Source organism: Magnolia sinica, chromosome 8 (assembly GCF_029962835.1).
Source record: "Magnolia sinica isolate HGM2019 chromosome 8, MsV1, whole genome shotgun sequence".
NCBI lineage: Eukaryota > Viridiplantae > Streptophyta > Magnoliopsida > Magnoliales > Magnoliaceae > Magnolia > Magnolia sinica.
In genome coordinates this window covers 91,746,673-91,762,369 of record NC_080580.1, presented here as the reverse complement: position 1 = coordinate 91,762,369, position 15,697 = coordinate 91,746,673, and the positions used below count along the sequence as shown (strand labels likewise).

At 40.6% G+C, this 15,697-nt stretch overlaps 1 protein-coding gene across 1 annotated transcript; it reads right to left on the bottom strand.

The window, feature by feature from the left end:
* Window positions 1–1,622: 1,622 nt before the first annotated feature.
* On the bottom strand, window positions 1,623–2,585 carry LOC131254387 (putative F-box/kelch-repeat protein At1g12870). The gene has a single exon (XM_058255374.1). It carries the CDS (start codon window positions 2,583–2,585, stop codon window positions 1,623–1,625), a length of 963 nt encoding a protein of 320 aa, XP_058111357.1.
* Window positions 2,586–15,697: the final 13,112 nt, after the last annotated feature.

The window sequence follows — 15,697 nt, the reverse complement described above, 5'->3', positions numbered from 1 at the left end:
AAAAGTAGAAAACTTGTGATGCAAACATCCAATGGCTTTATTTTAACCTCAGCCGGATCTGATCGGATCAGATCTGTCTGAATTGACATTGATCCGAACTCGATCCGATGAACGGTCGGATCATGCTGATCCTACTCGAACCGCACCGATCCAGGCCGTCGGTTCGGTTCGAATCAGGTTGGATCTGGTCCGATCGGTCAGACATGCCCAGCTCTAGTAGGATGTCTGCCTATTAACTAGGAATAAAGTTTTGGCTCAATCTTATTTTCGATGAATTGGATCTGCCTAAAAACAAGCCCTAATGGATTTGATTAAATCGGGCTAAATCTGGATGTTTACTATTTGGGACTGGAAACTCCCCGAACCGGTTTCCATACAACTGACAGGTTTGGGACTGGAACCCATGCCCAACGCTTAAAGCCAATAAATTTCCCGAGGTTAACCTACCCTAGAGATAGTCAAAAGTGCACAAGTATGTTACCATGGGAAACTCCCCGACCCTTCTAGGAATTTTGAATTTAAGGATGTTGAAGTGAGAGAAGCCTTGGCATCATATGATGAGGTGACCTGAGGTTGGACCCCTGCCTACACTGGTCTATAGACAAGATGTTGTTTACCTTAGAGACCCGATGTGGTTATGAGTACAGTTGGACATAAGAGGCACTACAAATCTACCATGGAGACCTAATGCAATTATGAGTACGGCCGGACATAAGAGGCACTACAAATCTACCATGGAGACCTAATGCAATTATGAGTACAGCTGGACATAAGAGGCACTACAAATCTACCATGGAGACCTAATGCAATTATGAGTACCAGGCATGGGAGACACTACAAACCTAGTATCAAGATCTATGAAATTCTATTTTCAAAATTACCCTAAAGGTGGCCAAAATGTCCAAAATAGTTCTAGACCGATTGTTGGTGGAATACGTTCACCTTAATAGACTTGACACTTCAGCTCGGTCATATGTTCGAGACCATATCCCGAATCGCCCCATGTAGTGTTTATTTGCCATCAAACATCACACGGACTTGGACAAAGGCAAAACACAAATATTAGCTTGATCCAAATTTTTTGTGGCCCTTGAGAAGTTTTCAATAACGGGTTTTCAATTACCTCTGTTTCTTGTCGGTGGACAACACCTGAGATCTCGATTTGGCACATTTTTTGGTATCATGCCCCACCTAGATGTTGATCTACCTCATTTTTTAGTATGATGCCCTAAAATGAGCTTGCAAAATGGATGGATGAAGTGGATAAAAGACATTCACCATGGATGGATGGCATGGATAAAATACATACATCATGGTGGAGTTGTTTATAATGACAACAAAATTGTATAATTATAAACATCAAATTGAAATTTCATAAAATAATTTTGGTCAGACATCCAAACAAACCTTAATTAACTAAGACATTCAAATAACCAATAAAGAAAATTATCTTCTCCTCAGTTGGATCAGGCTTTCAGCATAGGCAGCAGACACGAAAAAATACGATTGACAGCCTTTAACATTTACGATCGTGTTGGTCCCGGGATCGTAGAAGGAAAACTGTGATATACCCGCACTTTCTTCATTCATATATATAGAAACAAATCCATTGCTGTGGATGGCTAAAGCATAAACAATAAAGACTTCATTGACATATCCATACATGGTTTCAGATTGATGCTATATGTTTTAATCCAAATGTGTTTGGTGTAGTCTTGTAACATCCATATATCCATCAACGGCTTTGTCGAACTATCTGTTAGACCCAGGCACCCTCCTAGTTGCACCACCCGCATACAACATTGATTCTTGTTGGGATCCGAACAACACATAGGAAGAGGGATTACACTAATCTTCTCATCTCTGAGATTGAATGAAATGATTAATGTGGGTATATCCATGAGAAAGTAGGTTTCAATCTTCCAATACAAGGCACCATTTACGAAAGCGGGTGGGTAAGTGGCAAGTGGATAAGGGATGCTACAAACTCTTCTCCATGAATCCGAGAGACCCAGTGTAAAGATTTCACATTCCATATGGTATAGAGATGTGTCAGGGTTAGGATTAAAGAACCGGACAATCTTATATTGTTTGGCGACATCATCATATCCTAAACCAACATGTTGAATTGGATTTAGATGAAAAGAGAATTGTTGACTGGCTTGTGGCAATGTTATCAATTCTCGAGTAGCGGGATTACATACATGAATTTTGTAGTACTCGGAGAGAAGGAACAAGCCATGACGACAATATGATAAAGAAAACCAATTTTTAGGAACGGCCTTTGGTAACACATAGATTTCCTGTGTTCCCACGGCCAAGGAAAAATTAGAGAAGATGTGATGATCTCGGTCCAGAATTAAAAGATTAGGATCTTGATTTGCATGTTCAAAACGGTGTTGTTCAATGAAATACGGATCAAAGATCAATGAGCTCCAAAGTCTGGAGACACACCTATATCGTAAGAGCGACTTTACCGGAAGTTTGGAGAGTATAAGAATGATGACATCATCAGGGAGAATCGGAGCTATCTTCTTTAATTTCTTTTTCGGAACTATCTTCCTTAATTTTGAAGTACTCGCCATAAAACGAATTTGTGTCTAACAAGAACTGAATCTCCTGTCTTATGTATATGAGAGGTTTTGCTTCACCTGCACAAAAACTAGCCGTGGTTGAATTAGTAATCTTCTTAGGGGGGCCAACCTTTTTTTTTTTTTTAATGTCACGAGCCCAAAAAATGAGACATCCAAATCTCAGGTGGTGATCGAACGGCCACCTTTAAAAACTTCCCAAGGCCCACATTAATACCACCATAAAATTTATTTTCCATCCAACTTATTGATTAGGTGGCACATGGATGAAGGAAACGGATTGGCTACTCCCCCTGCCACCAGCCAATGGCTGGTGGTCGGTGCTCTGTGGGCCCCACCATGATGTATGTGTTTCATCCATGCTGTCAATCTATTTTTCTAGATAATTTTATGATATGAGACCAAAAACAAGGTAGATCCCAACATCAAGTGGACCACATTACAGGAAACAGTGTTGAATGAACGTCGACCATTAAAAACTTTTTGGGGGCCATAAAAGTTTTGGATCAAGCTGATATTTATTTTCTTCCTTCATCTGCGTCTGTATGACCTAATCAATAGATTGGATGTCAAATAAACAGTACAGTGGGCCTTGGGAGGATTTTAATGGTGGATATTTAATCACTATTGTTTTCCTGTGGTGTGGTCCACATGAGATTTATATCCCTCTCATTTTTGAGATATAGCCCTAAAATGATTGGTAAAAATGGATGAATCACATACATCATGGTGGGGCCCACATAACACCGACCACCAGCCACCGGGCTGGTGGCAGCGGGAATAGCCAATCCGTCTCCATGGATGAAGGGTATGGTTTTAGATGTATGGCCCACCTGAGCTCCGTACATGTTGATTTTTGGGATATCCAATAACCTAAAGGGGATCTATCTTGCTGATGGTGCTGATGTTTGACACACATCACGGTGGCGCCCACACTGCTAGACCTCATGCAAAGTATATATATATATAGGAAAAGGTAGTATGCGCTTGAGCTGATGGGACCGTCCCATGAGGTCGAGCTGTGTGGGCCCCACTGTGATGCGTTTTGAACATCTACCCCATCAGTTAGATGCACCATTCCATCGTGGGCCTAGGTTTCAAAAATCAAGTCAGTCCATGACTTGTATGGGCCACACCACATACAGAAGTGGGGAGGGGCTGTGCACCATTAAAACATTCATAATCATTTTTTGGACCCACCGAGATGTGGTTTGCAAATCCATCCCATCCATTATGTGTGTCCCACTTGGAAGAGGGTTCAGACCAAGTTTCAGCAGCATTCAAAACTCAGGTGGGCCCCACTAGGTGCTTTTATATGTTTTTGGCATGTCTTCACATGATTTTAGATGGTATGGCCCACCTGAGTTCCGTATACGGCTGATTTTTGGGATATCCCATAATTTAGAGGGGACCCATCAAATGCACGATGTTGATGGTCAACACACATCACAGTGGGGCCCACACAGCTCGACCTCACGGGAGCTTAACTCGAGGTAGAGCGCATAGTACTTTTCCTTTTATATATATATATATATATATATATATAGAGAGAGAGAGAGAGAGAGAGAGAGAGAGAGAGAGAGAGAGTCGTGCTCCCCTGCGCACCTACGCACGTGCGCACCTTTGCACACGTGTCATGGGTGTCTAATCTGAACGGTCCATGTGATGCGAAATCCCATGAAACCCCCTGCGATAAATTTTCACCTTGATCTAAAATTCTAGTGGGCCATAGCAAAGAGAAATTCAAATCAAGGGAGGAAACTGTTTTCATTTTTCATGGCCCATCAAACTTTTAGATCAAAGTAAAACTTGGTCCCGGGAGGTTTCACGAGGTGCTGCTTCACATGAACGGTTCAGATTATGGATCCACATCACGTATGATGGGTTCTCAAAAAAGTTCGTATGTAGTACGTACGAACCAGTTCGCAGGTGAGCATTTTCCTATATATATATATATATAAAAGAGGTACTATGAGGTCGAGCTATGTGGGCCCCACTGTGATGTGTGTCTAACATCAATATTGTGCATTTGATGGGTCCCATTTAGTTTATGGTATATCCTAAAAATCAGCCTAATAAACTCAGATGGGCCATACTATCTAAAATTATGTGAAGACATGCTTAAAACATATAAAATCATTTGGTAGGGCCTACTTTGTTTTGGATGCGGCTGAAACTTGGTCTGACTCCTCATCCAAATGGCACACACACAATGAATGGTCTGGATCTGTGAAAAACATCTTTGTGGGCCCAATGAATGATTATGAATGTTTTAATGGGAGGGTAACCCCTCGCAACTGTTGTATGTAGTGTGTCCCACCCAAGTCATGGATTAACTTGATTTTTCAACCCATGGCCTACCATAGAATGGTAGGTCTGACTGATGGGGTAGATGTTCTACGCACATCACAGTGGGGCCCACACAGCTAACCTCATGGGAAGTTCCAAATCCTACCGGCTTTTGGACTTGGAGCCGGATCTGACTACATATTTTCGGGCCTCTAGCCGGATCCAACTGGATCTGTATGCATGCATGGATGGTTGATTTTCTATCATGGCCCACCTAATGAATGGAATGGGCAGCTTTTGTTTTTCACCCAATGATAGTCAAGATAACCCTCATCAGCAGCTCTTGCACGCACCCAGATCCATAGCTCAACTGGCTAACATGGAGTGTGTGTGCTAACCAAAAAAAGAAGAAGCTCTTGCACGTATATATGTGAAACATCGTACAGTTTTACGTAGAAAACGAGAAAGAAATAGGTTGCATTGTTTCGTATGTCCATTTACTATATACCCATACAAGCACATGTGGCCTCCTAAACTATAGAACAAAAGAGGGTTCCACCGATTAGAATCTAATTATCATAGCAGAGTACTGTAGAGTCCAAATTAATAATTATACTTAAATGACTAATGAACGAAAAACTCTCTGATGAGAATATTTAGTTTTTTCCTTTGTTGAATGTGAACATGTATTTTTCTATTGATCATCTGAGGGCCTGCCTGGGAGGGTGGATTTGGAACCCTCTTGTTGTGTTTAGCACCTGGATTCAAAATCTACCCAAAAAGTATATATGGATAGTATATATATTTACAGAGGTTTAATATAATTACTAAATATATATGTAATGTTTGTCACAATAGTTATAATAAGTCCATTGAAATATATATTTTGTCCAAAAATGATAAAATTCTAAGTATTAAATGAGCCACAAGCATAAGATCATATTTAGTGAGTTTTAACCATTGATTTCTATGAACAATGTTTGGACGGTGCAAATCCTCATATTAAAATAATTATAATGATACAATTGATAATCTAATTGTTTTGGGATATCATGTGCCCAAAAATTAATAATATTCTAGTGAAAATTGTTACAATGTAACTCATAAAAGGGTTTTAGATATAAATTAAGCTTTTTACCTTGAATTTGAAATGAAACCATATATTTTTTATGGTGCGGTTAGTCAAATCATACCAACGCAAGGGTCCGGAGGGCTTACCTTTTCAGATGCCAACGTGAGCTCCAACGATATTCTCCGCATCTCTTTTGAAATGGTAAAACAAGATCCAAACTGAAGAGGAAAATTAGGTACCGCGGCAGATATTATATACGGATTATGGTCGGTTGCAAAGGGACGCCGGATTTCTTGCGAAAGCCTTTCCGAGGAAGTTACTGTGCAAGGATTCTGGGTGGGGGCCGCTGTTATGTTCGCGAGAAATCCAACCTGTCCATACGTTTTTCGATATCATTTTAGGACATGCGAACCAAAATGAGAAGGATCGAAAACTTAAGTGGGTCATAGGAGATGAAACAGTGGGGAAAGGAATGGCTACCGTTGAAGCATTCCTATTCCATTCGAACCGTTTATAAGGTCATTTTCAGTGAGATAAAATGAAAACACTGAGAACTTAAATCGATACAAAACTTTTGTGGCCATATAAATGTTTCAACGGTGGTCACTAAATACCCGCTGTTTCCTCTTGTGTGGCCCATTTAAGTTTTATATACACCTTATTTTTGGTCGCATGTACTGAAATAAGCTCGAAAAACGGATGGACGGAGTGGATTTCTTACAAACTTCGCAGCGGACCCCACCCAGAATCCTTGGGCAGGATCTTGCTGCGAAAGGCTTCAGCAAGAAATCCGCGTCGTTGCAAAGCCGTATCCGCCGGAAATTGGATTACTCACTAATACTCCGTAAGCTTTTGTTTCACTGACTAAATTCAATTGGGCCCACTGTGAATATATATAGTTTATCCACGCCATTCATCCATTTTTATAGCTCATTCTAGCTGTGTATAGTTGACCCCTCGAATATTTCAACTGTGGACGTTCAATTCTCACCTTCTTCGCACACGTGTGATCCAAACCTTCAACTGTGGCATGTCTTCATATGATTTTAGATGGTACGGCCCACCTGAGTTCCATATACGGCTGATTCTCTCTCTCTCTCTCTCTATATATATATATATATATATGAAAAAGGTTCTATGTGGTCAAGTTCATGGGAACTTCCCATGAGGTCGAGCTGCATGGGCCCCACCATAATGCGTGTCGAACATCTACCCCATCAGTCAGATGCACCATTCCATGGTTGGCCTAGGTTTTAAAAATCAAGTCAATTCATTTTTTTCGTGGGCCACACCACATACAAAAGTTGAGAGGGGTTACCCTCCATTAAAACATTCGTAATCATTTGTTAGGCCCTCCGAGATATGGTTCACAAATCCATCCCATCCATTATATGTGTCCCACTTGGATGAGGGGTCAGACCAAGTTTTAGATGCATCCAAATTTGAGGTGGGCCCCACCAAGTGCTTTTATATGTTTTAGGCATGTCTTCATATGATTTTAGATGGTATGGCCCACTTGAGTTCCATATACGGCTGGTTTTTGGGATATCCCATAATTTAAATGGGCCCATCAAATGCACGATGTAGATGTTCGACACACATTATGGTGGGGCCCACACAACTCGACTTGATGGCAAGTTCCCATGAGGGGGGGAAGGTTGATCATGGGAACTCCCCATGAGGTCGAGCTGTGTGGGCCTCACCATGATGTATGTTGAACATCAACACCGTGCATTTGATGGGTCCCTTTTAAATTATGGGATATCCCAAAAATCAGCCTAATACGGAACTCAGGTGGCCATACCATCTAAAATCATGTGAAGACATGCCTAAAACATAAAAGCACTTGGTGGGGCCCACCTGATATTTGGATGCGTCTGAAACTTAGTTCGACCCCTCATTCAAATGGGACACACATAATGGATGGGCTGGATTTGTGAACCACATCTTGGTGGGTCAAAAAAATAATTATGAATGTTTTAATGGAGGGTAACCCCTCTCAACTTTTGTATGTGGTGTGGCACACAAAAGTCCCAGATCGACTTGATTTTTAAGCCCTAGGCCCACTATGGAATGGTGCATTTGACTAATGGGGTAGATGTTTGACATACATCATGGTGGGGCCCACACAGCTCGACCTCATGGGGAGTTCCCATGAGCTCGACCATATAGAACCTTTTCCATACACACACACACATGTACAAGTTTGCGCGTCATTATGTGCGGACCTTTATATCAACCGTCGGATAAAGCAAACGGTCTGGACGAAGGCGCTCTTAGCCTTTTCACATGAAATTGGATGCTAGGTGGGTCCCACTAAGATGTTAGTAATAAATCCATGCCATCCATACATTTTTAAAAATAATTTTATGGTATGAACCCAAAACTGAGGTAGATTAAAATCTCAAGTGGGCCACATGTATGGGAGCAGATCAGGTGTTACTAGGGTAAGATGGCAGTGGGTGTTTCTGAAATTGTGGTAATGACCGCTCTAGTAGAAGTAGGAATAGGTCAAAGTGTCCTAGAGAGGAGGTGAATAGGACTTTATAAAATTTTATAATAGTTTAAAATCTTATCATCATTATCTTGATCTAATATAACAATTTATCAAGATATCTTTAACTTAACTCTAATGGCTTTCAAGCCAAATAGAGGATCCCATCAAAAGACCATTCATAGCAATATATAAATTTAGTCTATGATGAATTGAATGAGTAACTGTGTGCGGAATGTGATACTTATTAGTTCTGAATAGTCATGTCATCATGCATCACGTGAACATTCAAAGTAAACACAGAAAAGTAAAGTGCAAATAATAATCCTAAACACAGTCGTGTATAGTGATTCGGCTACTTGCCTACTCCACTCCCGGTGGACGCACTCAACTCTTGAGTGTACCGGATTTCACTAAGGAGGTTTCAAATCAGGTTTACCTCAAACCAGTACAACCTACACAAGACTGATTTTAGAACTTACACAAGGTACCTAACATATCTCCACGAGACACAAGTTTATGCCCCACACAGGAGCAAGGGTTAATACACAGCAGTCAGGTTTTATGCCCTACACAAGAGCAAAGGATCCACACAAGGAACTTAGGTTTTAGGCCCACAAATGTAATAAATTTCAAAATTCACCAAAAATCCTGCGGTATTTATTACTCTGACCAGATGATATAATACTTGAATTAATCCAATCTTTCATGTTGTTTTGATGGAATATGTATGGGACCAAATGCAATTCCATACCACTTATCTGAAGTTCCAAACAGGCATGTGTTGGCAAATTGATGCTTCATGTCTTGACTTCAATATAGCGGCCCACGGGCTTCAACAGAGTTACTGAAATATATACGAGACCACCAAAATGTTGAATTAAAGCTTCTTTTGTTTTAATATTAATATTTTAACCCGTTTAACCATATAGCGAGTTAATTGATACTCTGGCAGGGCATGATGCTTGATACGCAGGTGCTGGCGAGACATGAACTAAAACTGCTAAATTGTGAGGACGACTGTCACTAAGTCGCAGTCCCAAAATTAGATTCATTGAACGATCTGAACACTGAGTCATGGACGCTTCTTTAAATAGGACCATTGAATGGTAAGTGGGGGAGCCGTTGCTTAATACTCCGTAATTCGACACGGGGCATTCTTCATATCCACCCAGTCCATTGTCTTTCTAATTGGTGAGGCATATAGGTGATTGAGATGGGATTCTCCAAATGATTTTTTTAAACAAACGAATTGTGCATGGGATAAAAGGCCATTATATAAGTGTGACATCTAAAACTACTCATATGTTTATTGTGATTTTAGGTCATAAAAGTATGATATGTTATGGAATTACACTCAATAGTAAATGGTGCGATATGGATATGGATAATATTTTTCAAAGGTAATAATTTTTATTTTACAGAAATATAGTATTAATTTTTTGCTAATTATTATTTTTTGACATAACTATTTATTTGTCTGATTGATCAGTGCAAATTTACTTAATCAAGTTGGTATGTTGGAGAAAACCGAATATACAAGGTCACACACATGAGTCCAACTTACGGTACACATGCAACTGTGTAAGATAACAATTTGTTGTACCAGCATGTATCAAATCTACCACTTTCACGTTATCAGCATAACGCTCTAAACAACTTGAGCTACTAGCTAATTACATATGTTAAGAAAATTTGTCTGGATATTCTTTGCCAAGGTACGAAAACGGGGCTGGCCACACTCCACCGCCAAGGTTCACTGGGGGTGACTACACGTGCCGCTGCGAAGGCTCTGGCCATGGTAAATCCGACCCATGCGAATCGGGTGCTGCCGGAAGCTGCCAAGGTACTTCTGACCCTAGTAAATCCCACTCAAGCCCAAGAAGGAAATAATCCGAAGGTCGACGTTGCACGCCTGGTCATCAAGGCGCCTGCCAAGGTACGAAAACGGGGCCGGCCACGCTCCGCAGCCAAGGTTCTGACCTTGGTAAATCCGACTCCACTGGGGGTGACTACACGTGCCACTGCGAAGGCTTTGGCCATGGTAAATCCGACCCATGCGAACGGGTGCTGCCGGAAGCTCCTCCACGAAATGTGCGGCGAAATTCGGACGATGGTCACGGCAAGCCTCACGGAAGTGACTTCTTCTCTGGTTCTAATTCAGGGGCTAGAAAGAAGACACGTGCGAAAAATGCTAATGATGATGGATTTCAATTCACGAGAAAGCTCCCCCTCACAATATCAATTGAGAAAACAGATGACGAGGACGTGCTAAAGATCCCGGTTCTTTAGGATCTGTCTCTGATATGATTTCTGCCTTTTTATTATTATTATTATTATTTTTATTCTTTCTTCAGATTGGTTGTATTTTTTTTTCTTTTTCTTCTTTTCTTCAGACTTTACATAATGCAGACAGTCAGTTTTGGATTTCTTGGGCCTGTTTGGATGCTTGTGAGTTACACACAAAAATACTCGCACACAAGTTGTGGTGGCCCAGGTTAATTGGCACCCAGTTGGGTTTGACACATCAAAATTTTTAATTTTGTTAAGTTTTGGGCTGCCTAATTTCAGCTTTGTGTTGGTCTTGGGCTGATGCAGATCCCTCATAGGCCCAGCCCGTTTACATACTAAAGGTTCAAAGGCCATATGAGGCCCAATTCAAATCTAGAAGTTCTTTATTCTTGGGCCTCCGGAGTCAGTTTAGCCCAGCCCAAGAAAAAGCATTGCTCGTACCACGCCTAGACAAGGCCAAGCTCTGAAAGGGGAAGTGGGATTGCGTACTGAGTAACTGAGTAAACTCTTTTGGGCCCACTGTAATTTTTGTATTTTATCAACTCCGTGCATCCATTTTAACAGATAATTTTAAGGCTTGAAACCAACAACGAAGCATATAAAAAGCTCAACTGTACCACACCACAGGAACGAGTGTGAGTTGAATGTCTACCTTTGAAAAGTTCTTGGGGGCAACAGAAGTTTTGGATCAAGATGATATTTGTGTTTTCCTTCATTTATATATGTGTGATCTTATAAACAGATGGGATGACAAATAAACATCAATGTGAGCCGTAGGGTGGTTTCAATGGTAGAAATCATTATTCCCAGTGTTTCCTGTGGTGTGGTCCACTTGTAGTTTGGATACGATTCAATTTTATCCACTCCGTGCATCCATTTTTGTGGTTGTATTTTTTTACCGTTGAATGCACACAGACAGTTTTGGATTTCTTAAGGTCTGTTTGAATGCCTGTAAGTTACACACAAAAATACTCGCACACAATTTACCTCATTTGAGAGAAATTAATGTTGTAAATGTACTCGAATGGGAAATTGCAACAGCATTAATGTGAAATCCAGCCAACCATCAAGTTAGTCAATCCGAACATGAAAGTGTCCGCGACCCGCTTTACATCACTTTCAAACGTGCTTTATCAAATCTCATCATGTTATAGCCACAACAAACAGCCTTTCTAAATCCGGTTCCATGGTTTGTCGAGAAGAAAATTTTCAATGGATCACACTCAATAAAATCAATGATCAGTATCATCTCTAAGGCTATTAGTAGGTGTGTAAAACATGATCACAAGTTTTGATCGACCGTTAGATTATTTAGATTGAGCGATCCAATAGGCCTCATGATAGTTGTGGCCAATATAGATAAGTTTAGGGTGGGATGCTTGTACTGCAGTCCCTATTCACAATTATTAAGATAGATATAGAAACCGTAGGGCGTGGAGACTTTAGAAAGGATAAATGTGATGAGTAAGCTTCTCCATCCCTCCTTTTCATAAGTACATGTCTTGATCCATTCACCAACACAATCAAATTAAAATAATAATAAAAAAAAATCCTAATTTCATTTTGAGCAAAATCAATAATCATAATCATCCTCTTAGCACCATTATCTATCTTAATAAGGTGCAAAACAAAATTTCCAATAAATCACACTCAACAATTTCATTTTAAGATTTTCTTAAAGGTGTAAGGTGCAGAACAAAATTTTCAATAAATCACGCTCAACAAAATCAATGATCATAATCATCCTCTTAGCACCATTATTGAGCCATGATTAATTAAAAATGGCACCAAGAGGATGGAAATTTCTTATCATCTGACCATTGCAGCATGTGGGCCCCATCGAGAACCTAAAACAATAGGTTGTGCTTAGCGAGGATTTCCCCCAGCCCAGTTCGAACCTAAACTGGGCCAATTTTTGTAGGCCTTCTCTACCCATTAATTTTTATTTATTATTATTATTATTATTTTTGGGGACACATGAGCATTGTCCAATGTGTAACTTCTGTGGATGATGTATAGTAATGATATGCAATCCCATGTTTTATCAGAACTTCCCTGGGTTGGCCCAACTTGACCTGACGAGTTTGGCCTATGATCCATCCTCAATGTGGCGTCCAACTGATGGTCAGGATCCAATCAGTCTCATCTACAAGCTACAAAATATACATTAATTCCATCATTTACCAATGCTATTTGACAGATGGAGGAGTAGAAAAGGATAATGCCTTGTACATATTGCTATCAATGGGTTGGTCCAGGTCTTGAATTTAATCATACTTTCTGTCGAGAGCCAGATCATGGACCATTTACGTCTACCATTAGCCAGGCATCGGCCTTACTTGAGGCCAGTGGGTCAGGGCCAGGACTAAAGTGGAAGCCCAAAACATAAAAAAGGCTGGGCTAGAGCCGACCCTAACCATGCAAGTTGTGGGCCTCTCTTATCATCTATACAGGCTTGAACACACATTTATTGAACTGCATACACAGATTTCCTACTTTATGGGTGTAACTGGGTTTTATTTCAATACCCAAGATGCAAAAATGATTGGGGTAGTGGATGAAAATAGTGGGTCCCAGAAAATAAAAGGGATGATGGTGCTTGTAGTTGTGATGTAATGAAATACGGATCTTGCTTGGGAGGAGGTTAGGCTATTATACTGAGAGAGAGTAGTTGCAAAATAAAGGAAAAGAGATCTGACCCTGAAATGGGATATTGGATGGTTGAGTAGACAAGAAGAAGTAAATTCAAACACAAATGCTAATGCACTAATGCAGGAGAGAGAGAGAGAGAGAGAGAGAGAGAGAGAGATTACTTTGGAGTTGTGTTGGAGGAGAAAGTCAATACTTTTTCATGATAGCTTCCAACAGCTAAAAAGCACTATCACCTTTTTCCATCATTCCCCATGCTCCATACATGCATTTTAATCAATGACCACTAATCACATACGGCTTTGAATATTTTCCACCGACATCTCTATCTGTAAAAAAAAATAAAAAATTGCATATGCATATAGATATTTAGATTGATTCATATGTGACTAATATTCGTCAATTAAAATCTTAGTCTATTTCTTCCATATTGAGATGCACGTATACATTAGATATACCTCTGCTTAATTTACATGTTGATTGATAGGAAATTTCAAATAGATGACACGATTGACTCTGTACGCAATTAGATCATGTAAGCTTATAGGTTATAGTGGAGATGAATTATTGGATGTTTGGATGAATTTATATATTGTAGTCGGGATGGATCATTCCAATGAATTCCACTCATCCAAATTGGGTTAATGGCTAAAGAAGATGGCCTGGGCCCCACCATGTTGAATGTATTTTATTCATGCTGTACATCCATTTTGCCATCTCTAAAATTTTTGGGAAATGAGCTATAAAATGAGGCAGGTTCACACCATAGGAAAATTAAAAACTTCTTAGGAGCCAACGTTTAGTTGCCATCCAACCTATTCATAAAGTCAGATAACTCTGGATGAAGGGAAAACACAAATAAAATATCAGATTGATCCAAAACTTCTGTGTCCCTCAAATTTCAACGGTAGGTATTCAATCCCCACTGTTTCCTGTGGCAAGGTTCACTTGAGCTTTTGATCTGCCTCATTTTCGGGCTAATGTCCTAAAAGGAGCTGGGAAAAACGGATGGACAGTGTGGATAAAACAAATACATTATGATGTGGATAAAGCACATACAACATGATGGGGTCCACAGCTTTTCCATCAGCGACCAAAAGGAAGATGTGGCCTGATATTTGGACCTGCACCCATTTGTTTTGGGCCTCAAAAATAAATATCATACAATGGCTGCAAATGCATATGGGCCCATATATGGAGTCGAGGCCAAGTGGGGTCCACTTTGTGTAGGGCTAGCATCTGATGGAACGTAGAGATGGTGGAGCCCATCACGTAACTTCAATTCATTGGACAGAAGTGGGAGTCACGGTGAGAATAGAGGTGTTGGTGAATTTTGTCTATAGTCCGGTTGAGATGTGTACACGGCATGCATGCAGTGACGTCTTCTCACTCGCTTCTTGTGTGTGGTCTTTTACGGCAGATGTGTCCCATGACAACATTACAAAGTGGACCCCACTTGCCCAGTCAACGGTCTAGATGGACCCACTAAATGGATATTCCATTCCACTGGGAGGTAGATAAGATTTCCTTCCCGCTAAAGGCTTTTGCATGAGTTCATGCGATGGAAACCTAGGTGGGGCCCACTATGATGTTTGTGAGAAATCCACCCCGTCCATCTTTTTGTGAGATTATTTTAGGATTTGAGATCAAAAAATTGATTAGGATCCAAGATTCAAGTGGGCTGCGCTAAAGGAAAAGGTGGATAGGGAAATTCCTACTGTTGAAACCTCCCCGGGAACTTGGGGTCGACATTGATGTTTACGTGCCATCCATACCATTAATAACATCATTCCTACTGGGATGAATTGAAAACAGATATTAGCCTGATTCAAAACTTCTGTGGCCCCACTAATATTTCAACTGTGGACGTTTGATCCTCACGTTTTTGGCCCACTTGAGTACTGGATATGGCTAATTTATTGACCATGTCCTAAAATGAGCTCACAAAACTGATGGACGGAGTGGATTTCTCACACATATCACAGTGGGTCCCACCTAGGTTAAGGCTTCCGCAAGAAATCCGCGTGCATTCCACCATGTCCGTGGGGGAAGCGGATTGGCTGGTGTACCACGCAGCAGCTATTGGCTGGTGTACCATGTTGCAGCTATATAGCTGCTGTATGCACATGTCGTGCGAAGACGATCACTGGGGCTCCTCGAGCTCCAAGTTGTCCGAACAGTTCAAAAGAGATCAAAGTTACATGTGCTCCACATATACGCTGTTCATTGATTTTTACGGTTCATTTTAGATTATCCAAAAAATGAATCCTATTCAAAGATCATTTGGACCACACCACAAAGTGACCACAC

Coding starts and splice junctions, on each gene's coding strand:
- LOC131254387 (XM_058255374.1), bottom strand. CDS start 2,585: ATGGCGAGTACTTCAAAATTAAGGAAGATAGTTCCGAAAAAGAAATTA.